Here is a 25,974-nt window from a genome sequence, read left to right as displayed (position 1 = left end):
GGGTTTATTTACTTCTTTTTTTATTGCTTAGGTGGGTGAACGAGCTCACAGCCCACCTTTTTTTTTTTTTATTGCCTTTGTAGGCAGACGAGCATACGGCCCACCTGATGGTAAGTGGTCACCGTCGCTCATGGACGTCAGCAATGCCAGGGGCAGAGCCAAGCTGCTGCCTACCATAAAGTACTCTCCGCAAGCCTCGTTTGAAGAAGGACATGTCATAGCGCTCGGAAAACACCGCGGAGATGAGTTCATTCCAAAGCCGGATGGTACGTGGCAAAAAAGATCTTTGGAAATGCACTGTCGATGAACGCAGTGGTTCCAGATCATATGGATGAACTCTGCTCCGATGGCGGGAGGTGCGATGATAAAAAGGAGATGAAGGAATCATCTCGAATAATTCCTCAGAGCATTCCCCATGGACCATACGGTATAAAACACAGAGAGAACCGAAGTCCCTCCGTAGACCCAGAGGTTCCAAGCGATCCGCGAGAGGAGGACTATCGACCGTCCGAACAGCCCGTTTCTGTATGGAGTCAAATGGAAGTAGCTGGTATTTGGGAGCCCCGGCCCAGAGGTGAGAGCAGTACTCCACGCGAGGTCGGACCTGCGCTTTATAAAGCGCAAGTCTCTGTCCAGGCGTGAAATACCGCTTCGCTCTGTTGAGAACTCCCAACATTTTAGAGGCCAATTTGGCTTTACCTTCCAGATGACTCCGAAACTGGACATCGCTGGAAATATCGACCCCCAGAATCCCGATACTCGCGGAAAGCTGCAGGGATACTCCTTGGAATTCCGGCGCCATGACAAAAGGATCCTTCTTCGCAGTGAACGCGCAAACCTGTGTCTTCAATGGGTTGAACTGAACTGAATTCAGTTCACCCCACTTGGAGACCCGCGCCAGAGAGTTCTCCACTTCAGACACAAGTTTTAATCGCCTCTCGTATACAACGCTTCGAGAGAGACTCTGATGGCCGATATATCGCGCATCCCCCGTGCTATCATCCGCATAGCAATGCATGCCATCAATAGATAGCATGTCATTGATATCCATTATGAAAAGCGTGGGGGAGAGCACCGAACCTTGTGGAACACCAGCATTGATGGTCATGGTATCGGAGCAGCACCCGTCGACGACAACTGTGATGCTCCGTCCATCCAAAAAGCTAGCGATCCACTTGCAGAGTCCCTCAGGGATCGCGTATGCTGGAAGCTTCGATAGAAGTGCATGACCCTGTCGAAAGCCTTCGCGATATCAAGGCTCACAGCGAGAGCGTCGCCCTTGCTTTCCAAGGCTTCAGCCCATTTATGTGTGAGGTATACAAGAAGATCGCCAACTGAGCGACCATGACGGAAACCGTACTGCCGGTCACTGATCAGCTGGCGATCCTCAAGATACTTAAGAAGTTGGATGTTTATGATTCGCTCCATCACCTTGGAAAGCAAGGAAGTTATCGCGATAGGTCTGTAATTCGAGGGGTCCGACCGGTCACCCTTTTTGGGGATAGGGTGGACATGAGCAGTCTTCCATGAAGACGGAACCCTGTTGGTATTGTACGAGAGGCGATATAGACGCGTTAGCGCGGGTGTCAATTCAGAAGCACATGTTTTTAGAACCACTGCGGGGATGCAATCTGGCCCACTCGACTTATGGACATCAAGAAGCCGAAGCTCCTGTCTGACCGCACGCTGTGTGATGCGAATCTCAGGCATGGAGCTGTCACACCGGGAGATGTTGGGCGGCGTGGCTCTTCCGTCATCCAAAGTCGAGTATGAGGCAAAGAGCTTGACCAGAAGGTCAGCCTTCTCCTTCGCCCTATGAGCCAGACTGTCATTGGACTTACGCAGTGGTGGAAGACTAGACCTGCAGAAGTTACCTTCTGCAGCCTTAGCCAGCGACCAGAAAGCACGGCTCCCAGAGTGATAGCTATTCAGTCGCTCGCCAATTCTGGCAACATGCTCCGACTTTAAATGTTTACCGAAGCCCATAGACATCTACAACGTAAATGCCGCCACCTACTCAATACAACGACTACCCCACCCTTCAAACCGAAACTGCTTCACGGCAGAAATACACAGCGTGCTACCTACCTGTGCGGACTCACGAAACGTCCTACCACCAGTACCTATTTACGCAAATTATAATTTGTCGAGTTTGATTTTTTATTAAACAATGTTATTCCTTCACTGCGGAAGTCAATCGTGAACATCTGTTGAGTACCTATTTCATTAGAAAAGTGGGTACCTGCCTGCGGAATTCAGACAACGATGCATCGCTAGATATTAATGCACCGGACGTCTTATCCTTTAAACCCATTTAGACCACGAAAACCACAATGCTACTTTTTGACATCTACATGCAAGCCGATATGTAGGTATATTATTATATAAACTTATGGACTGTCGACCATTGCTAAAAAGAATCTGTACCGAAAATACAGCTAACAGTCTGATGCTAAACAACATCAAACAGCTGATCATTTTTGCCAGTTAAGTAATATATAGTCTGTGGACCTTGGTAAATAAACCTTTAGAACGAATGTTTCTTTCATCAAATGTCAATAATGTCATGTCATTTTAAATCATCAGTTTAAATTAATGTCGAACAACGGTAAAATTTGAAAGAATTATTTTGAGATAAAACTTGATTGATTTTTTTTTAATATTCTTAAACTATTCAAAATGGATAGGTCACAAATGCTGAATCTAAACAGGTACGTCGAAATAAAACTTCAAAAAGTACAAACTATTTTTTGAACTTGCGCGCTATAATTTATTGATTTTTCATCCAAAATATGTTTGAAAGGTGTAAATAAATCATTAAGCTTACTTTTAACATTTTTACAGCGCATCTAATATTGTTTGATGTTTTTTTTGTAATCTAAGTCTGCGCCGCAGTAAGTAACAAAAGTATTCAAACACTTTTCTTAGTGTAGCACTTTTTCAGGAGTAATTTAACGGATTCTTCCATCTTGACACCTGTAAAACCTAGATTGGGAAGATTTGTTGATGTTTATTCTCCTGAACATCTTAATTTGACACCAAAACCTGTGAGTTAAGAAAGATTCTTATTAAGAATGCTATGTTATTATTAGGTATTTTTTATTTGAAACAGACAGTAACCATATCATTTGAATTTAATTACAGAAATCAAAATATACCTTTCATAGATTGAGACATGATAGTCCAAATTTGCATTCCCCACATCAGTATCTTGAAACTGATTACATATGCAGGTATGTGAAGAATTTTACTGAAGAATTTAAATATAAAACAAACACTTAGTCCAATATGTGATACATATTTTCTTATGGAAAGTAAGCAGAGGCTTGGCTCTGCCCCTGGCATTAGGCAGCGGCTTGGCTCTGCCCCTGGCATTAGGCAGCGGCTTGGCTCTGCCCCTGGCATTAGGCAGCGGCTTGGCTCTGCCCCTGGCATAGGCAGCGGCTTGGCTCTGCCCCTGGCATTGCTGAAGTCCATGGGCGACGGTAACCACTCACCATCAGGTGGGCCGTATGCCCGTCTGCCTACAAAGGCAATAAAAAAAAAAGCTTTCTCTCCACCTGTTACCTGCATGCAGTATTCAAACCATATAAGATCAATTACTGCAGCCTAAAAATATCAAACTGTGTGTGCTAATTGGTACCCACCTTCTGGTATGAGGTCAAAGTCTGAATAGTTTAACCATTGCCATACCATTCAAAAGTACATCCAACGATTATGTCAGAAACTAGGCTCATGATATGCCCTACCAACATCAGTTCATTCAACACATTCTACATCCAGATGTTGTAGTAAAAGTTAAATAATACTATTTCAGAACAGTTAAACTGCAACCTAGAGTTCAGCATGTACTCAGCAATTACTCCTTTGAAGGGAATCAGAGCTTCCCACGATTGAAGCGCAAAATAAAACCTATCACAATGGAACTGGAAACACCAACCAAACTAAAGTCAGCTATTGATATTGTTCGAGGTATGTTTAACTGTTTTAATATGTAAAATAAATTTTCACTTTTTAATAAACATTTAAATTAAGCATAAACTGCTATTTTTTACGCATCAGTAATGAGCTAGTTATCCCCTGCTATCAAGTAATAAAGAACACGAACACAGATATCATTATATTAATGCTAACATGTGACTACTATCAGTCTCAGATGTGATTTCCAAGTCACAGTTAAGTAGTAGTAAATGCTGGTCCTACTCTTCAAGGTACCCTATACTTCAAATGTAACAACGTATTGTAACAACATTTTCATGGTTTATAAATCACTTGTATAAAAAAAATTATCTGTTGAAAGATAAAGGGACAACTTTCATCAAGTGAATGGTAACATGTATTCAAGTGATGTTGATTCATGAAACCGATAGACATCATAAAGTTTATTGGTTTCATTATCAGCTTAAAGCGTGTGGGCTATGGGCTTTCCCATTGTTTATATGTTTTTTTTTTCATTCTTTATTAGAGCCATACACCTATTAGGTTAAGTCGGCTTTTTATATGTAATTAAAATCTCAATTTAACTTATAGTGGATGGGCCAAATGGTCTACGTTTCAATTCATCGCTAGTGTCTGGTGATATACCTGGATCTCCAGCTCAATCACAAACTGATCGTTTGCAGCAGCCTATCAACTTGAACAAAGCTGTGTTCACAATTGAAACCAATTCGTCAAAAGTAAGTTTTAAATTCACAACTGCTCATTAAATGTACATTAAAATTAAACTTACATTAAATGTAATGTATTATCTTAATTATCTATTATCTTAATCTTTGAGAATCTATTTTGCTCTAGTTGAGTAGACAATCTTTCGGCCACCCTCAAATAAAGTGGTTACCAAATGTCATAATATTACATAGAAAATGATTAGTTCTCAGGATAAGTAGGCAGAGTAGTGGTACCTACGAATACAGGCTCACAACACACATTCATCATCATCATCATTCTTTCCTATTACCCTCTGCTGGGGTGTAGGGCTCGAATCAAATTTTTCCAATTGCATCGGTCTTGGGAAGTCTGTTCTAGTTCCTCCCACGTCATGCCCAAGATCCCTACACACATTACCACAAGTTATAACACATATAATTTTGGCAGATTTTATTTTTATTACATGATATTTTTCTGTCATAATCAATCATTCTTAGACATATGTCAACTATTAAGTTAAATTTTCGTAAGTACTTCATTAAACAAAGACCACAAGGACCACAAGGTCATTCACCTATTGCTTAAGATATATTTAATTAGAAACAATGATATCTGTTTGTAGGGTTCAAACACCGGCATAGTCAATATGGCAATACCGGACAACTAATCCTTAGCCTTCAACAACTGTCATGAATTCACTAAAATCATACTTTTAGATTCTGATTGTAAATAACAAGGCCTGTTCGTTACTCGGGTATTCCTCCGGTGAACTGTGTGGATTGCGGTTCTCTGATATCTTGAGGAAGAGGAATAGAAAATCTTTTAACCTTCAAGGTCCTGAGGATGGGGATACTTCAGAAGATGGCACTGTGATTTTACTCAGTGGAAAGGTATTACCATAACACTCTTCTCAATCATAATAATTTCTAATTTTTCCAATTCTCTTTTGTGCATTTTAAAATATATTCAATAAATTGACTACATTTGTAACTATCTTAATGTTGAACTATGCGTTTTGTGATATTAAATATTATTTTTAAGACCAAGACACAAATGTAATTGTTTTTTATTATCTTAATTAATGTTTGACTAACTTTTTTTTATTGCTTTAGATGGGTGGACGAGCTTACGGCCCACCTGGTGTTAAGTGGTTACCGGAGCCCATAGACATCTACAGCGTAAATGCCGCCATCCACCTTGAGATATGAGTTCTAAGGTCCCAGTACAGTACAACAGCTTCCCCACCCTTCAAACCAAAACGCATTACTGCTTCACAACAGAAATAGGCAAGGTGGTGGTACGTTCTGCCCGTGCGGACTCACAAGACGTCCTACCACCAGTAAAAGTTTTGCACAAATTACTAACAAACATTTTGTAAGATTGTTGTACAGTTTTTTAAGACAACCTCTGCAATATACAATCCTTTTCATCTGTGCAAATCTGCAAAATCAAACCATTACTTCAAATTTAATTTGGAATTCATTCAAACTTAACACATTTTTAGGTAGTAGAGCTGCAAACAAAAGAAGGTGGAACTGTTCAGGTATCATTATGGATTAGACAACTGGACAGCGACGGCCCTTGTTTAGTAGTTGCAGAACCAGTCAACTGCAAAAATGTTTTGGTATGTGTTCATTAATAAATAATAATATAGAACAATTCACTTCATTGTAGTAAAAAAAATCTACTGAACCCCATAATATCATAAGTATAGGTAAAACAACACCATATAGATAATACTGCTTTTGCTGAGTAAACTTGCATTTATCATTTTTAGTTAATACTTACCGAGGCTTCGAAAACAACCTTCGACAACACCTCAAGAATATCAATTGTCCCTCATTCCGGTTTTAACTACAGCTAATTTACTTTAATTTATTCTTCATTAAAGTAAATAATTTATGCATTTCGAAAATACCCACTCCCAATCTGTTGTAAACGAGTTACCAGATATCATAGACAAAAAGTGAGAATGCCTCCACATACTTAAAGACATGAGAAAGTTACACATGTATTGTAAAACAGCTGCCCCACCTTTAAACCGGAACGGATGACCGTGCGCCAAAAATAAGTAGAATATTCAGGTGATTTTTGCTGATAGATATCATCACAAATACTTGCCTTAAATATAATTAAAATCTTCGTGCAAAAATATAATTCAATTACATTTCTTTTCTCATTATTCCATCATTTAAAACATTTCTTTCCAGCTAACCATAGATGCGGAAACTGCAGTCATATTGTCATGTGAAGGTGTTGACGCACCTGCTCTGTTCGGAGCTGAATCCTGTGATAAATTGGTTGGTCTACCCATCACTTCACTCATACCTTCAATAAGGCTGCCAGCTGTAGACACACCTATATCCAAAAGTATGGCCAAGCAGAAAGTTACTGGTACGTGAAGACAAAGGGAATATCCATCCGACTGTAGTTATCCTGATATTAGTTTAAGTCTCTGAAAGTCGTGGCATAAAAGATAAAGACACCTGTTTTACTCGTACCTGAGCAATGAAACTGTGTCGGAGTTCAAGTCTCGAAGGCAGGTACAAATTTTTAAAGGAATACATGCCTAATATGTTCTCACAAATTATATGAAGAAATTTAATTTCTCCAAGACTAGCTACTAGCCAAGCTATAGGAAAAACAACAGTACCAACCCTGGCCTTACAACATGACTTGCAATGCAATACTAAAGATAGGAATCTGAAGAAAATCAATGTTGGAAAATAACTATTAAGGACAAACGTTGCAAAAGTAGTGAAAGTAGTGAAAGCTCAAATGAGAATGGATTATATATTTTGTGTTAATAACAAAACTGCGTATTATAAGAACCTCTGGTCTCTTTTTTTGTAAATAATTAAAACTAATTCACCAAAACTATTTATTATAATTAAAATTAATAATATATTGTACCAACAATACTGTTGTTGATTTGTACTATAAAACTCTACTGTTAATATTTTCAGGGAGAACACTTGAGGGTGGCTGTTTTCCAGTTTGTTTATGGATAACGAAACCCGATAATTCGGATGGTGCACATTGGTCAGCTATAAAAACTCAACGATCCATACTCGAAATCAACCTTAGGGTAAGCAATAATTCTTCATAGCACAGATACGAAATGTCCGATTTGTTTTCATTACTGTTGTATGGACAATCCATCGAATACTTTAATGTCAAGGTATACAATAATAAATCAAATAGAAGTTGTTCATGGTTGCCACTTACGATAACACTTCAAAATAAGATCCCTGTCACTGCTTAGAGGCTCTGAATTAAGATAATTTATAATCTGTTCAACTGTTATGAAGCGAATATGCAACGGCTCTCGCAACTTACTACTCTTACTTATCTCTCGTCCATCTTTTGTAATATGCCTCATTATTTATCCCTACTTAAATCCTGATTCCCTTGACTATAACTTAAATACCGGTACTGAAGGAGCATGTTAAAATCCGTACTATTAGTTACTACTGTTGGCTTGCCCTAAAACAATGCATTTCGCCTTCCAATGTATACATACAGCCATTTTACTATTGAGGCTTCAGTTTTCTATCTGAAGATCTGAAAGGCAATTTATGTGCTGGGTGTTAGATCATCTACCTTTATTAATCTCACCTTTTTTCCCAGGTGACATACAATGTTAGCGGCCTTCTAGTCGTCGACGAGGCTGGAATTATAACCGCTTGCAATCATCACTTTGCTATGTTGACGTTCGGAAAGCCGCATTCAGAAGTGATCGGTCATCACATCGATGACGTCATACAGTTCTTCTGCCGCGAATCTGATATAGTAAAATTGCCCGACAGAGCGCGCAATATGACTCTGTCTCCTGTTAATAACGAAGATAATCCATCTGGTAAGTACTTTGGTATTATACTACCGTACTTCGGTGTTATATAAATAACAGAAAAGAATGACAATTTGCTAAGCTAGCATGCAGGCAGGTGATGATAATGTTCCGCGTCAACTTATATATCTACCTATACTACAGTGGTTTTTACGGATGTTCCGTTATAACTACTGAACCATGCATCCGATTGACTTGAAACTTGATATCCATGTAGAAAACACATGTACTTAATGGATAGGCTAATATTTATATGAGTATTGGACTCCCTAATGATAATGACAATAAATAATAATGTTAATTTTAAATGCCCAGCGGAGCAGACGAGTATGGCTAGTATATTTTGAAGCCATCAATTTTTGTGTTGTACGCGTCAGTTATAAAGGTATAGCATCGATTAAATACACTTACTTGTGTTTAGATTAATCACTGTCACTTAATAGTACCTGAGTTCACAATTGAAATGAAAAACTAATATTATACGTTTATTTCAGGATCGGACACGGACGACGATTCGTGCGGCGCGTTCAACGGCAGCCAGAAGTCAGCTTGTATGTCTCTTAACGTCCAGCAATCCTTACTTTCGACAACTCGAGAGAAATCATCCAGCGCATTATGCCTTGACAAGTCGATCAGCATGATCACTCACACTCCTACGCCCACCCAGGACATGGTGTCCAGTATCAGCACTACGGAACAGCGGAACGACGTGTCCGCGCTGCCGGACGTGACGTCAGCGATGTCGGGTATATCTATTGACGACGACAACTTCTGCTCGAGTAGTATTTCGAAATCAAGATCCGAAAACATACTGAGATCGGAACAGGGAAATCCTGTTAAACCGCTAGCTACAAAACCTTGTGATAAATCGGAATCCGTATATTACACATCTCAGCACTCTGAAGTGACGCCTACTGGAGGGACGCCTCGAGTCCGACTTAGCGATCCTTCCTTGCGACTGTCGTTTGATTCCAGTAAATACAGATCTCTGAAGGCTACCCTGCCCGGACAAGTTCGGGACGATAAGAGCAGTCTCTCCCTGGATTATTGTGATTCGAATGAAACGAGTGCAGATTTTCTCACTCCGATAAATGAGATGCCGCCCCCGGGATGTGAAATCGAGGATCTACCAAAACACAACGGAAACGATAGCGTCGACAGTTTGAGCAACGACAACGATTTGGAGACACAGACCGAGTCAGCACCGGGGAAAAGATTTGACGGTGAGTGATTATTTACCAATTGCTTAAATAACAATCATCCCACGGGGTAAACTGTAAAATAATTTCCACTAACATGCTGATGCATGCTTATAAATATTCTTCTTCTTCGCATAGTTCATTGCTGAAGGTCGTGTCCCTGAAAGCCCTTCATGCCTCTTTGTACAATCAACTTCCATTTCCTTCGGTTTTCGGCTTCTCTCAGGGCGGTCGCAACAGAGAGTTCAGTGAGCGCAGTGACCTGATCTGACTAACGGTTTGACGGCCGGCCGGCGGGTCTTTTCCCTTCTATAAAAATATTCTTTTCTTTTATAAATGTTACTTAACACTAAATCAGGTGACATCAAGACTCATAAGTTTATCTATGCTGATGCATGCTTAAAAATAGTAGTTAACACTCTAAATTGGGTGTTACACAAGTCTCGTAAGCTTATTTTTTGTTCATCTGAAACCAACCGTACTTACAAGTCTTGTGTCAAGAGGGTGCGGTGCCAACAATACGGCTCACGTACGGCTCACCATAGTTACGTTTCAGAGGAGGTTCCCGTGACTCCGTGCGTCGCCAAACGTTTGCTGCGCGCGCACGTGACGTCCACCCCGCAGAACACGCGCGACCGGCCCGCCGACACGTGCGCCGCCGACTGTCGGCACCGCGACGGCACCTACAGGGGCGTCGTCATGCACCGAGACGGGACCGAACTCAGTAAGTACCCGCCTTTATAATGGCGGTAGGCGGTAATCCGTGTACTTTTGCCGCTAGGGGAGCTGTTCCAACTCTATACAAACTCGAGTTAACTTTTACTCGATCGAGAAGTTTAAAAACTCTCACTAAGCACACTGAACTATGTAATGCCTAAAAGACATTAAGGGTCAATTCCCACTGAAAGAGCAGCGGCGCGCAGCGGCCGTAAGAGCAAGTGACTGAGCGCGGCGCCGCAAGGGGCAGTGTGGCGCCGCGCGGGGCAGTGCGGCGCCGCGAGAGGCAGCGCGGCATCCCGAGGCGCCGCAATGAGCCTCTGCGTGGTAGCTTTGAAAACTAGTGTGCGATCTACTTCACTCAAGGAGAGTTGTGTGGCAATAAATATGGTGGATTTGGATTTATGTATCATAGCACTGGCTGTAGAAGAAGAACAAGATACCCTCTAATAAAATGACGCGAAATGCGCAAGCGGCAGGGCGGGCGGGTATGAAATGGTCGCTCGCGCGCAGCCGCGAGTCTGTCAGCTGCACCGCGGTCGGCCGCACGTCAGCTAGCTGCGCCGCGATCAGCCGCGCGGCGCCTTTTTTGACTAGTCGGTAGAACGCTCGTGCAGCCTCGCGACGCCACGATACCCCTCCTTTGCCTTCAAATGACTATGAACTTTTTAATCACGTAGATAAGATTCAAAATAGTTTGTAATATTTTGCCTCAAAAAGACGCTGCCGGCCGCTGCTCTTTCAGTGGGAATTGACCCTAATGATTATTTCTTAAACTATAGAAATGGCTTCTAGCATAGTTTTATGACGCAAATATTACAAATTAATATTGTACTTAGAACACTAGAGAACACTTTACACTTTGTAATTCACTTCTTCCACTTCGCTTCAGGTGATCCGTTAGCTGTTTCGCTTCGAGTAGTTCCGATTACTCACTGCTTCCGTGCCATCTCTACAACGCTTTTATAGTCGATACGACATCCCTAGATTTATCGAGAACATTCTGGGCAACTCGAGTGTCTTTGGTGTGTTTTTGCTATCTGACGATAGATGGCGTTGTAATTCTTGATTTTACTAGTACCTTCGATATTCGTTTTGTGCTATTCGGCGATAGATGGCGTAACGGTATTATCGATGTAATAAAAATGGCACGCAACGTATTTTGCAAAAAAACGTTATGCTCACTAGTATTGAATGAAATTTAAAATTAGACGATTGCATTCGTTTGATTTCAGACGTGGTGTACACGGTGTCGAGCATGCAGTTAGCGGGCGGGCGGAGCGTGCGCTGCGTGTGGCTCGGCGTGCAGCTGGAGGACGCGCCGCGACACAACACGGTCGCCTCCAGCCTCACGTCCACGGCCGACAACTCGCTCGTACTTGTTAGTTAAATCTATACTAATATTTAAATCTACAGTGGTTTTTACGGATATTCCGTTATAACTACTGAACCATGCATCCGGTTGACTTGAAACTTGGTATCCATGTAGATAATACATGTACTTAATGGATAGGCTAATATTTGTATGAGTGATGGACTCCCTACACCAGTTGCGAGGGTGTTAATGATGAGAATCTTTGTGGGGGTGAGAAATAATAATGTTAATTTTAAATGCCCAGCGCAGCGGACGGGTACAGCTAGTTACATATAAAAGAAGTCGTCGTGGCCTAAAGGATAAGACTTCCGGTGCATTCGTGTTGAACGATGCACCGGCGTTCGAATCAGGCAGCTACCAATTTTTCTAATGAAATACGTACTCAACAAATGTTCACGATTGGCTTCCACAGTGAAGGAATAACATGGTGTAATAAAAATCAAACCCGCAAAAATTTGCGTAATTACTGGTGGTAGGACCTCTTGTGAATCCGCGTTGGTAGGTACCACCGCCCTGCCTGTTTCTGCCGTGAAGCGGTGATGCGTTTCGGTTTGAAGGGTGGGGCAGCCGTTGTAACTACATTTGAGACTTTAGAGCTTATATCTCAAGGTGCGTGGCGCACTTACGTTGTAGATGTCTATGGGCTCCAGTAACCACTTAACACCAGGTGGGCTGGGAGCTCGTCCACCCATCTAAGCAATAAAAAAAAAAAATTATTGTAGCAAATATTTTTAAACCCTGAATATTACTGTAAGGGCAACAAATCGGCTGGCAGCAGACCGCAATCCATGTCCTTGGTGAGCCAGGGTGGAGACGAACAAGTTGCAGGAGAATACAGCAAACATTATGTTACTTTGAAACAGATAGGTGAGCTCTAAATATAAATCAACATTATACCACAACTATAGATTTAACAATATTATACAAGGTTAGTTTTATAAATTTCTCATCCAGCTCAAGTTATCAACCAAACAAATAATTTCACAAATTACCTGTTTTATTATTATTTTAAATCGACGAGACTTTTGTTTCCCTGGGCGGATAGAATCATGAGGACACAGATCTGAGTTGATTGATTAACTAGTGAATTTAAAGAACAATTGTTTTTCTTAAAACACGTTCTACTGGTGGTAGGACCTCTTGTGAGTCCGCACGGGTATTTACCACCACCCCGCCTATTTCTGCCGTGAAGCAGTAATGCGTTTCGGTTTGAAGGGTGGGGCAGCCGTTGTGACTATACTGAGACCGTAGAACTTATATTTCAAGGTGGGTGGCGCATTTGCGTTGTAGATGTCTATGGGCTCCAGTAACCACTTAACACCAGGTGAGCTGTGAGCTCGTCCACCCAACTTAGCAATAAAAAAAAATTGTGGATATTATCGATAATATTCGTTTTCAGGTAAAGGCGCCTACGGCTGCGTAAAGATGGCGTATCGTCGTTCCGATCGTTTGCTAACCGTGACCAAGTTTATACTGAAAGAGAAGATCGGTCCACTGTTCCTGGTCGACGGGCCGGACGGGAAGAAAGTACCATTGGAGCTAAGTCTCTTGCTCACATTGAAGCACCCTAATATTGTAAGTTCACGTTATAGTGGTTTGTTAAGTGTCCCCGAGATAAGATTACAAACATTCAGAACGTACTAAATGCACTGTTTTTGAAGTGAAACTTCTTTAGAATCGATGTGATTTCAAACTCGATGAAACGAAAAAATAAGTTCGTAGAGACACAAACATATAAATGTGTAGGATTCAGCCGGCGAGAGAATGAGATAGAACACATCGTTCTCGGTCTCCTCTTTGTGCGACTCTTTGTAGCATCCCCACTATCGTCTACTAAACATTGTCCATATGCATGCTCCTCTGTAGTGGGATAGTCAGTATATCTATATCTTATAAGTTTCACTTCTACCATGTGTGACTTGCACACACACACACTATTTTTGTTAATTATAAATTTTGGACGTATCTTTTAAGTTTGGAACTGCCATAATGAGAATTACTGATATCCGTTAATTCTCCTGTACAGGTTAGTTTAGTGGACGTATATGAAAATGAGAAATATTTCCAAATGGTCATGGAGAAACACGGTGCCGGCATGGATTTGTTCGAGTTCATAGAACGGCGTCCGAGAATGGATGAACCCTTGTTGAGCTACATATTTAGACAGGTATAGTTTAATGTTTGTTTCAATAACAATATAACAAATCAACTACCATGCAAACAAATGCTTACCGTAGAGTTGATTTTTATGCAGCAAATAAACCCGACTTAAACATCAAACATATCATTGAGTCTCTGGTCTTAAGGTCGGTAGCAGCATTGACGTGACATATTATAAGACATGAGGTCCAACTCTTTATTTTATTGTTAAACGGTTTGCGGCCCCTACCTTCTAAATCAGAACGCATAATTGCCAGCGGCAGAAAAGGGCAGGTTGGTGGTACGTACCTATGCTGGTTTACCCTCGGCCAAAACCGAAACGACTTGATACTTGAGTCACTTTGTATCGAATCAAGTGTTGGACAAGATTCAACTCCTAACTAGAGACCAGGCCAGTCTCCTGTCAATTAAAAGACGATCTTAATAGTACGTATGTGGTTTCATTATTAAATGAAATAAACAATTTGTATTCCAGGTCGGACAGGCGGTCGAGTACCTCCACTCGCTGAACATCCTGCACCGAGACATAAAAGACGAGAACATTATAATCGATAACAAGTTTCACGTGAAGTTAATCGATTTCGGTTCAGCAACTTTTATGAGCAAGGATTCTCTCTTCTCTACTTTCTACGGAACCACTGAATACTGCAGTCCTGAAGTGTTGGCGGGAAATAAGTAAGTAATTATGAAACAATAAAAACTAGCATTAAAATATTTGTGAACACTGTAAATATATATCGAGGCCGTCCGTCTTGAAACATTAACTCGAAGTTACAGTTATATGGTTGTTTGTTAAATATTTTTATATGTTGTTAAACTGAAGAATTAAACTGCCGCCAAGTTAGACGATAAAGTATTGAATAAACGAACTTGTTTTTTCCTACATACATATTTAGTTAGCTTTTTTTAAGGAATTTTATGACCTGGTAACTAAGACCTTTGGGTCAAGTCTTATTTTAATTTTAATGAAAACTTTTTTGTATGGAAAATAATATTATGAAATAAAATGAAGTTAAATAAAAACGAAATGAAATGAGATGAGATGATATAGGATGAAATATAATCTTAGTAAAATGGTGGTCATTTACTGAGACTTTTTCAGTAGACTTATTGGAGGATCGCGAGAAGCTACGTTCAGCGGCTTTGTTTCAATTTCCCGCATTTGTGCAGTTTCACGTATACTAAACAGTTAATAAACCACCGTTATCACACATTTAAACCTGAAGAAACACTAAATAGACAAAATAAAACAAATCACACAACTTCACTCCTCGCGTTCCCGACAAAAAGTCCTATTTGATTAGTGAGAATTGCCATGTCGAAGACATTGATAAAATAGTGCTAACAGAATTTTTTTATCATATTCGATGATAAGTATCAACTCGGAATATTATGTTTTTTTTTTTAATTTGCCACCAATTGATAGAATACATGAAAGCAAAAGTATTTGAGTAACCGATGCCCAAGAATGCTTTGCTGAAGGATGCTTTAATAAAACAAAATTTTCAGGTACGCCGGTCCGGAACTAGAGATGTGGTCAATGGGCATAACGTTATACGTTCTGACGTTTTTCGTTGATCCATTCTCTGACATCGAAGACACTATCCAAGGGCCGCTTACCTTTCCGCACTTGGTATCAGAAGGTACGTTTACAACGCATACAATATAAATTATCACAGTTTCTATAAACATTATTGTCACTCACTCATGTTGCATTACCAGGTTTTTTTAAATATTTCATATATCAATTAGGTACGAACAATTTTAACAATTCTTTAAACATGTTAAACAAAATTCCTTAATTCATAATTCATTAATTCGTAAAGTAAGTTTCATAGCTTAGGTTAGCAAAGCAATAATGTGTGTGTTTGAACTCTGTTGGGAAACCGCCTAAGAAACTCTTCTATCAACATACTAGAATCGCTTTTCTTTCGAGAAATTTTTTCGAGTTCCTTTTGATTTAATAAGAATTAACGTTCTTCGATTTGGGCAATAGTGCCAACATAAAACCTACTGCTATAATATAGATAAAACAAATTCACACTTAACTCTAATGTATCGTGTACAGACTTAGAGCAGCTCCTCCGATGGATGCTGTGCAAGGATCCCGCGAACAGATGCACAATAACGCAGCTGATGTCTCACCCGTGGATAAAACAGCATGTCGCCATTGCTAATTACGTCTTCCACGAGATCATTGACTGCGGTAAGTTTTTATAGTGAATTAAAAAAAAAAAAAAACACATAATATAATATAATATTTAATATGTTTATATCTGCTAGAGACGGTTTAACTTTACTGCTTTACTATAACATTATGGCTGGGTGGTGTAGGAGTATAACAGCACCACCCCATCTCTACCCATAGCAACGCACAAGCCGGCATTTACTGGTGGTAAGACGCAGTGTAAGCCCCCGCTAGATACCACCATCCTGTTTATTCGAAGAGTTGGGCCAACTATTACACAATATAACTGATATTTCAATCTCATGTCTCAAGGTCACTGGCGATATTCCCATTCATATTACGCTTTTGTCATTGTCGATATGATATTATTAAGCTTTTTTTTAGATCGTGATGAAGCGAATCCTGAAATGTACTATAACGGGAGCTTATCACCAAGAAGTGGGTCACCCGTAGACCAAGTCGATCCCGTGGCTAAAGGTAGGTTTTGCCATCCATGAATTCCTATTTATTATTACATAATAGTGTACTAAATATGTACTATAGATATACTTTAAACAAACACACTACGTTACTATTACGTTATCTCTTTTGATTTATTTTTGACACTATTTCTTGTTAAGGCTAAAAAAGCTTAACTTTACTTTTACCCTGAATTGTGTAATTATTTTCGACCAGATTGAGCAGTAATAAAAATAAAATGTAGTCTATTTCATATTTGAAAAGTATTGATATAAGATGAACTATTATTAAACAATGTGCCTTCTTTGCCAATCTCCTTCATATAATTGTTTATATTTTAATAATGTCATTGTAGAGCCTTCGATCCCATCAGAAGTGGCCGTCCGTTCAGAGGAAAAGAATGTTTCTCGAGAAGAACCAAAGCGAAGTTCCGTGGCTCTGCACGCTCTGTCGACTGCTGACCGAGATGCTCATTCAGATAACTACAGTCTGCGATCTTCAGCTGACGTGCGTACATAACATATTAAACACTTAAATTAAAATTGCCCAAAGTGCGTACTGACTTCCTATAACGAATGTTGCTTTTGTGACGTTTGACATCAGCTTGAACGCTCACAGATCTTACGTTCTAGTACTTTATTTTGCTATACTATACTTTACTGGTGGTACGCCCTCTTGTGACTCCTTACGGTACCACCATATATATGTCTATTTCTGCCGCAATGCAGTAGTAATACGTTCCGTTCTGAAAGGTGGGGCAGCTGCTTAAACTATACTGAGACTTTAGCGCATATCTCAAGGTGGGTGGCGCATTTACGTTGTAGATGTCTATGGGCTCCGGTAACCTTAACATCAGGTGGGCCGTGAACTGGTCCACCCATCTAAGCAATAAAAAAAAAGAAACTCACGTCAACTCTATTCGTGCTCCTTCTCTTACTTCTTTATCGTTTGTATTTGAGTATTTTTCTTAAAAGTATATCATATACATACATACACGAATTAAACCGTGTCAATTAGTCAATTTCGTGTCAATTTTTATTTTCCAGATACTAGACATATCTTCGAAGCCGGTGTCGGACGCGGCGCTCACGGACATCAGCTCGGACGCGACCGGCCACGCCGCCTGCGACATCGACTACGACTGCGACCAGTACGAGTGCGACAGCTGGGACGAGTGCGAACAGGACAGCTTCTCCTAGACACGCACGCGCACGCACGCACACACGCACGCACGCACGCACGCACACGCGCGCGTCACGTTCAAATCGAAAGATATAGGTCAACAAGTTCGTTTGCGACACTCACACAATCAGATCTAAACGCGGGACGAACGACTGCCAATGTGTACAGGTTTCTAAAGTACTAAAAATTCATCTAGTCTCCAGAAATCTTTATGGCCAGTATAACAAAATTAGGTAGAGAAATCTCATGAACTTTATTTTTACCTTTCTCCCTATCCGGGAAAGGACTGTCAAGTCTCATGAATAAACTAGTCCACTGTGTAACTATACTGATAAGTCACAAAATTAAAGATTGACGGCTTACGAAGCTAACACAAATATGACACGAACCTGTTTGCTTACTAAATTTACATAGGAGACCCTGAGACTTTATTAATAAATTATCTCACTATATTTGCGAAAAATATCTAAAATATATAAATACGATACTCCGTTAGCAAACGAATGTCAACGCTTTTTTTTTAGGAAAACTCACTATTTTTATCTACTAACAAATATGTGAAACTATAGCCGCCATTATACACTCGTAGGTGTCCTTGTTTAGGTACTACATTGTGTGCATCTCTCATTAGCACACTATATACACTAACTAACAATTCTCGTTTAAGACAGACCTAAATGCTTTAATTAAACTTCTTTCATTTATGTAGTTCCTATATATCAGTGGAATTTACTTTACTACACACAAGAAAATATGATGTAAAAGTATCAAAAGACGAACAAAACAGACGCAATGGCCAGTGCTATCACTAATAATAAATCAGACAATCAATTAGCACATATAGAGCTATGAAAAAATCATATCAGTAGTTTGTTATAATATATTTTAATATAATGGGGCGGCTTAATAAAACCAGAAGAAAGAAATTGGAAGTGTACTTACGTCGAAGCGATTCTCAATATGTACAGGCAGTGACAGAAGTGTTTTCATAATCTATACATTGTAGTGTCTGTTTGTAATATTGAAATAACCACTTTTTACTACATGCATATGAATATTCATACGGTACATCCACCAAAATACCATTTTGTCTGTTTGTTCTTAATCTCTGGAACGGCTGGACCGATTTTGACGAGACTTTCACTGATAGGTAGCTAATAATATAAGGAGTAACTTATGCTACTTTTTTTAGACTAGCTTCGCCCCGCGGTACGACAATAACCGCGGGTAACATCGCGGGACTCAGCTATCAATAATAAAATTTAATGTTTCCGAAGCGAAGCGAGGGCGGTCGCTAGTGTATCATATATTTCGACATTTCATTATAGAATTAGCTTAACATTAATTATTTTAATATGGAATAACAGGCCAATGATAAGTGTTATAATATCCTGTTTTATTTAAAAAAGGCTCTCGGTTAGTCTGTGTTATTTTCAGTTACAATGTTTACCGTCTCTGTCGCCACGTAACAAAACAACATGGCAGTAGTGTTTTTCTCATATTTCGTTCATAGTTAATAGCTGCTCTATAAATTTTAGAAATATGTTTATATTTATAATGTGATGGAAAGACACGTATGTATGTTAAGTTTACTTCATCATATCTCATGAAATTGTCTTATGAATAATTATTTGTATTTTTAAATATTAAAAAAAAAACAATTAAATTAAATGTATCATGGGTCTTTGCCAGAAAAAAGCGACCATCCTTCGACAGGTTAAAAAACGGGAAATAGCGCAAAAAATAATATTTTATTTACTGACTTACGATTATATTATATACGATGTGTTAAGTTTTCTAGGTAATTTATAATAGAAAACACCCAACACTAAAAATCTAACTACTACTACTACTAAATCACAACTAGAAATCATGTACTTTATTAATATTCGTGTCGTAATTTCATAGCATCTAAAATCAAATGACGCGCGATGTATCCCAAATTCAAAACGTACCAGCTACCTTCGCACGTTCACGAAAGATGAATCTACCAAAATCGCATGTGTTGGATGTTAGTTGAAATAACACATAATGGAAATGTTTCTCCATTCAGCTCAACCAATATATTTTTTAAATTGAGTAATTTGTCTTGTTCTGGAGAAGCATAAATTTAGTTTACAATTTTGTTCTAAATGCCTTAAAGAGATTTGAAAATTTTTCTATGGAACATATAATTTTAACTCTTATTTAAAGCAAACTAAAATATCTTACTACTTAAGCCCAAAAAATCTATCGACAGTTATTAGGGATGTTATACATAGAATTATTAACCAACATAAATTATGGAATTTTCTTATAACGATAACGGACTTAAATCCGATTTACAAAAATTAGCTCAAGTGGTCTCTAAACTGAGACGAAACAAACACACAAATAAGTATCTATTCTAAAAGTGTATAATAGGCACATATTCTTGTCTTTTGATCTATGAGGCTTTAGTAAATATAGATTAGAATCTTTGTGTCAAATTTCGAAATAGTACCTTGTTCTGCAGTATTATTTATATACAATATAAGGATTTAGATAATATTATAAGATTTAAATTAAAATTGAAATCTAAGTCGTTCACTTAGCGCAAGGGGTAAATGTAGACCAAATTTATTTAAGTATATAAGTAATGATACGTTTCGTTTATAAAATAGTCTTCTTGTCTTTACTAAAATCGTTTCTAGATGATAAATCTCGACATTAGGAGCAGCATGATCGGAAATCAAAGATTTAACTTTTCCGAATATGTAAAATTGTTATAAAAATGTATCAAGAATATCTCAGCGATAATTTTTATGATGCGATTTCTTTAAATAATTGAATAACAGTAATCTAGAAGTCGAGATCCCAAGCGAAGGACGAAATCTATACACGAAACCTTAGCAATTGTTGAAAAAATAGATTAAATACTTCTAATGTCGGGAAGTAAACAAATGTTCCTTAATGTACTATGCATTTAACTGTTGATCTCATTAGACACAATTATTGAAGAGGCACGCGGAATTTATAGAAATTAAAGGTTTTCAAACACACTGCAAGTAATACTAGAGTAAAATACCGTCTTCCGCAAGCTATTGTTCAATGATTAAAACTTTGTTTTTTAATCAAAATTCGAACGCAAGAGCGAGAGGGATAGCAATATGTCTCCTCGCCTTCTAGGGGACCGTGTCATTATAATTGTTTTTGATACTTAGGCTAACCGCTATGGTCCGGTCCGAGATTACTCTAATTATTTGTAGCTGTAAAACGCATTTTATGTTTAATTATATTCGATATAAAACTGTTCGACAAACTGTTCGGAGGTGACATTCCTAACTCTCCCATCTCGAACATTCAAAATTACTGATTCACAATTTTAATGATAACAAAATGTAATTTTATGGCTTATTCCCGCGTTTTTTTTTTGTCAATGTTATTTCTGACGTTTCGAACACTGCAGTTTTCGTGATCACGAACATATAAAAAAAACGCGAGATATTAAACCATAAAACTAGTTTTGATTTTGATTATATTTAGAACTGGCTAATATCGAAGGAAAACAATATAACGTATGCGTCCTTAGATGAGATCTTATGAATTTAAGTATTAAAATATTTTAAGGCACATCGACGATTCACATAGGATAGACAAAGCTTTATTATGATAATTGAAAAAAAACATTCATTAGACTGCATTGTAACTATCATTGTTTTAAAATACATATCTATTTTGATTCAAACTAGTAAAATATACACTCTTCTTTATCGAAACAATTTTTTTGTTCACATAAATAATAATTATATTGCACTTAATGTTGTATTTATCATTCCTGTGTAGATCAGTATTGATTATAATCATATTCAATGTAAAATAGAAATTATATTTTTGTAGAATTAAAGCTAATTTATTAAAATTTGTGTCAAAAAGTTTCTTCACTGAAATTTATATCACCATTTCGTAATTTTAATTTAAAAATAACGATTTCCATAGCACACGTTTCCAATGTTGTCTTAGAATTCGCATAAAATATTAGAAAATAATGCGATTTACCATTCAATGTTCCATTTACGTGATGTCGAATAAGATGCTAAGCATGAATCACAATTCGCGGCTCTAACCCATTGACGAGAACCTACTTTTTAGTGATATTTCACATGCAACCTGCCAAGACACAATCTATTTGTTAATGTGTGTGAAATAATATTAATTATAATTTATCAATATGCTTAGGGCGAGTATTTCTGCTTATTCGAACGCATCGATTACCTAATCAAAGGGATCAAAATAGCGCCCTCTGGTGCCAATAATGGGACCAGATGACCTAACTTAATACTTTTTAAACACAATGTTAGGTATTTGAATGTTTTTTAATTCTCACACAACTCGCACTAAGCACTCTTGTGATCTTTCACATACCACGGTGACTGTGCTCTGTCGTATCGCACTGTACATGTGGAACTACATTAACGTTACGCATGTGCCTCAAATTCATAATACTCTAGAAGCTATCTCCTAATAATAACTCCTTCTATTGGAGATGGAAATTCGAGCTGTTTTTTTTTCGAACACGGAATTTCTGTGGATTCTTGGGCGCAAGCAACTGAAACTTTGTTCTAATGATCACACCACTTGTTACAGGAGTAGAGCTCCATTCCTAATAATATGTTTGTGCAAAATACTTCGCGCCTTAAAAAGACTGAATTTGGAGCAAGATGCTAGATTCTAAAGGCGACATTCTCTTGTAAATTGAAACCTAAACGCTCACGTTTCGTGTAAATACGCCGAGCTCAGTGTGCTTAATGCGAGTTTTTTAACGTTCATATTTGTATGGAATGGGATCGTTTGCCTACGTATGCCGCTAGGGGCGCTGTTCTAACTGCATACAAAATTGGGCTAACTTTTACGCTATCGAAAATGTTAAAAAACTCACACTAAGCACACAGCCAACGCACGAACATAGTAGAAAAAATCCGTGAACGTTGTTCTTAGACAACTATTAGGAACGTAAACATGCATTGTAAAATTATTTGTCTTCAGTGTGCTTAATGCGAGTTTTTTAACGTTCTAGATAGCGTTAAACTTTACTGGTGGTAGGACGTCTTGTGAGTCCGCACGGGTAGGTACCACCATCCAGCCTATTCCTGCCGTGAAGCAGTAATTCGTTTCGGTTTGAAGGGTGGGGTAGCCGTTGTAACTATACTGAGACCTTAGAACTTATATCTCAAGGTAGGTGGCGCATTTACTTTGTAGATGTCTATGGGCTCCAGAACCCACTTAACACCAGGTGGGTTGTGAGCTCGTTCACCCATCTAAGCAATAAATAAAAGCTAACACAAATTTGTATGGAGTTGGAACGTTTGCCAATGTTTGCCGCTAAGGACACTGTTCCAACTGCATACAAATTTGATTTAACCTCTACGCTATCGAGAACGTTAAAATACTCGCACTAAGCCCACAGTAAACTTACTATCCTTATGATTGTCTAATGACTAAACAGTCATCAATATCTTTTAAATTAGGTATGTTAAGTTTTGTTGTTTGCTTATTGAAGAACCCGTCCGTCATAGGTGAAAGGAAACATTCTTTGCGTAACCGTTTTGTCCGGCGAGTCTGTTACTCGACCAGTGCCTTAAAACGGACAACGCCGCGATGAGTTACTTTGCCTGTGTAGAACAAACAATTTATAGTCAATAAACGATATTCATGTAAACATGTTTTTTTTATTAATATCCTTAGAAATTGTGTTCGACTAATATTTAAATACTTATTTTCTATTTTAAAGTTTTGCGATATAACAATGTTTGGAGTACGACAGGCTCCTATGTGGGAACTGGTGGAAGCCAAATGTAACCGTAATTATTTCCTACCAATATTGGTACATGCCGCTAGGCTATACACACCGGCAGCGTTGTATCACTTGATTCGATTACGCTATTGCTTCACGCTTTATACTTAGACTAGATCCCAAAATTTGGGTTGATTAAAAACCTAGTAGAAAAATGCAGAAACAATAAAATTTTGCTAGGTGCTTATTTAACAGACAAAGGGCTAACCGACTTTTGCTCCACTTCTCTTATCAAAATTAAGAACTTAACGATTTATCTGGAGAGCTTGATTTGATCGTTTAATGTGATAATAACAAGTACTTACATGTATTTTGGTCTTAAACATAATATGCTATATGCTATTTTGTTGTAAAACTAAAGTTTTTTATCACAGAGATCGGTGAACGAGCACACGACCGACATGGCGTTGAGTAGTTACCGGCACACATGGATAAACTAGCACAATCGAGAGGCTTTTAGCACTCAAGTTATATTCGACTCTGACACAAATCCGAATTATTCATACAAAATTATTACAGTTAAGAAAACATAAGTTTAAAAGAATTATATTTGAGTAGCTTGGTACCCCGTTTTACCACCACACAACTATAAGTACCCATCTGATATTAAGCGGTTAATAGAACCTTAGACATCACAACGCGGCAACGTGAGTGTCTTCACCTTGAGATAAGAGGTTGATGTCTCACTTCTATTGTCTTACGAGTCCTACGACTATCCCGACCTTTTAAACAGGAATGCATGTTTTCGGGGTAGAAATGGGCACCGCCTGCGGTAGTTAAGCACCTGCGTACATATTCGTATCACTCGATACGAGTAACAGTCCTTTGAGTCTGTACTGTACCCATTGATTTCCATAGATTACACTTTAACAACTGTAACTTTTTAACCTGTGAAAATGTCAAATTGTATGTTAGTGCGTTGCTTTTTTGCTAATCATTGCCCATTTTTCAAAAAGTTTATAAAGAATACGCCTAACATACACCATCATTTACACACAATTAAAAGACCAGTATACGTACCTGGCGATTCTACTAATAATAGGATTGTAACTGTAAGTAAATACAAATTTAAGTCCATTTATAAACTTAACCGAAGTTTTTGTTTCGGTTACAATGAAAAGAAATAAGTTTAATATTATTTGAATAATTTGAAAACTCATATACACATCAAAGCCAGTTGACTTAAATAAGCAGTCTGTAGTAATTATAAGAAACAAAAACTAAAAATTGTTTGTGTTAAAAATCTAACCACAAAAGTTACTTCCCTTAGCAATATATTTTTGACTTGCGCATATAAACCATACCAATAACACTTGAAAAAATAATAGTAGAATGAAATGTTTTACACAATTTAAAACACCACTTAAATAAATAAAATTCTGCTACATTTTCATTGAGAGAATTTTAAGTATTAAACCTAAAATATTAATTTATTTACTTAAGCAATATTACGAACGTTATAACTATTGTAATAAAAAATATCCAAAAACTGGTGTGGTTTTGATTGGAACTTGCTCATTAGTTTTGATACCATGACTAAGCTCATTTTATTATTGAGAAGCAGTCATGAATAGTTTTGAAGATTAAAACAAGCAGTGACATTATATGATTTACTTATCTCATGTATCAAGATGGTTGATATCATTCATGTGATGTGCTAAATCAGCTCCATCAACCTCTATTATAAGAGTCAGTAATTTTACAGTTTTTTCATCTTATGTTAATTGGTACATGTGTATTATCTATGATCGGTACTAATAAATTGGGAAATGATAATCATAAATTGAAAATGATCAAATAATTGTCATAATTTTAATGATGTTTCATTTTTATTTTAGTACAAATTTATCATTCAAGCATTGTTTTAAAGTTGAATATTTCACTGTTATTAAATTATTCTATTTTGAAATCCAATAAATTGCTAGATTTTTAAGAAATTGGTTTTCTGCTATTACAATACATAATTTGCAAATATCTTTTACAAGCAAACTCTTGTACTAAACAATTTATATAGAATAAAAATTGAAGTATAAAAACAACTCTCAACACAAGATTCTTCTTTCTATTTGTTTGCAAATAGATTCTGATTTAATTGAAACTTTTAACACAATTCTTTGTGCTTATAAACAATATAATCAATCATACAAGTATATAATTTAAACAATTCAATTCACATATTTATTCTTATCAACTAGTGTTACTACTACTCTCAATCAAATATTTATCTTCTATTTATAAACATCCCAATGAGATAAAGTATGACTATAATGTACATTTTGCACAATATTTTTAAATTTCCATTATCTTGTAGTTTTAATAAATTTATTGTACACAAGGTGCTTCATTTATTGTGCTTAAGTGGTACAAATAATAAGCTAAGCTAAG

General features: G+C 37.8%; 2 protein-coding genes across 4 annotated transcripts in view; both read left to right on the top strand.

Annotated features, from left to right (window-relative positions):
* Window positions 1–2,554: 2,554 nt before the first annotated feature.
* Pask (PAS domain containing serine/threonine kinase) lies at window positions 2,555–21,670 on the top strand. Of its 2 annotated transcripts, XM_089727519.1 has the most exons (22): window positions 2,555–2,711; window positions 2,945–3,047; window positions 3,145–3,233; window positions 3,818–3,972; window positions 4,531–4,676; window positions 5,364–5,537; window positions 6,152–6,271; window positions 6,858–7,041; window positions 7,614–7,735; window positions 8,278–8,506; window positions 8,992–9,720; window positions 10,253–10,420; window positions 11,649–11,794; window positions 12,544–12,655; window positions 13,188–13,363; window positions 13,815–13,955; window positions 14,424–14,623; window positions 15,458–15,591; window positions 16,017–16,154; window positions 16,521–16,613; window positions 16,951–17,102; window positions 17,642–21,670. In XM_089727519.1, the coding sequence occupies exons 1-22, from the start codon at window positions 2,680–2,682 to the stop codon at window positions 17,792–17,794; spliced, it is 3,696 nt and encodes a 1,231-aa protein (XP_089583645.1). In that variant the 5' UTR covers window positions 2,555–2,679; the 3' UTR covers window positions 17,795–21,670. The 2 variants fall into 2 exon arrangements, with proteins under 2 accessions (XP_089583645.1, XP_089583646.1); XM_089727520.1 differs by lacking the exons at window positions 2,555–2,711; window positions 2,945–3,047 and adding an exon at window positions 2,775–2,894.
* A 2,811-nt stretch (window positions 21,671–24,481) lies between these two features.
* LOC114244877 (prolyl endopeptidase) overlaps window positions 24,482–25,974 on the top strand; it is a 35,476-nt gene continuing 33,983 nt past the window's right edge. Inside the window, exon 1 of one of the 2 annotated variants that reach the window (XR_016323059.1) lies at window positions 24,482–24,641. Coding sequence is in view for 1 of the 2 variants with exons in the window: in XM_028176816.2 (XP_028032617.2) it covers window positions 24,486–24,641 (156 nt within the window). In the remaining variant the exon portion in view is untranslated. The remainder of the gene's footprint in view (window positions 24,642–25,974) is intronic. The other variant, XM_028176816.2, reaches the window with a different exon arrangement.

Source organism: Bombyx mandarina, chromosome 05 (assembly GCF_030267445.1).
Source record: "Bombyx mandarina strain Sakado chromosome 05, ASM3026744v2".
NCBI classification, from domain to species: Eukaryota; Metazoa; Arthropoda; class Insecta; order Lepidoptera; family Bombycidae; genus Bombyx; species Bombyx mandarina.
This window is presented reverse-complemented; position numbering and strand designations above follow the sequence as displayed.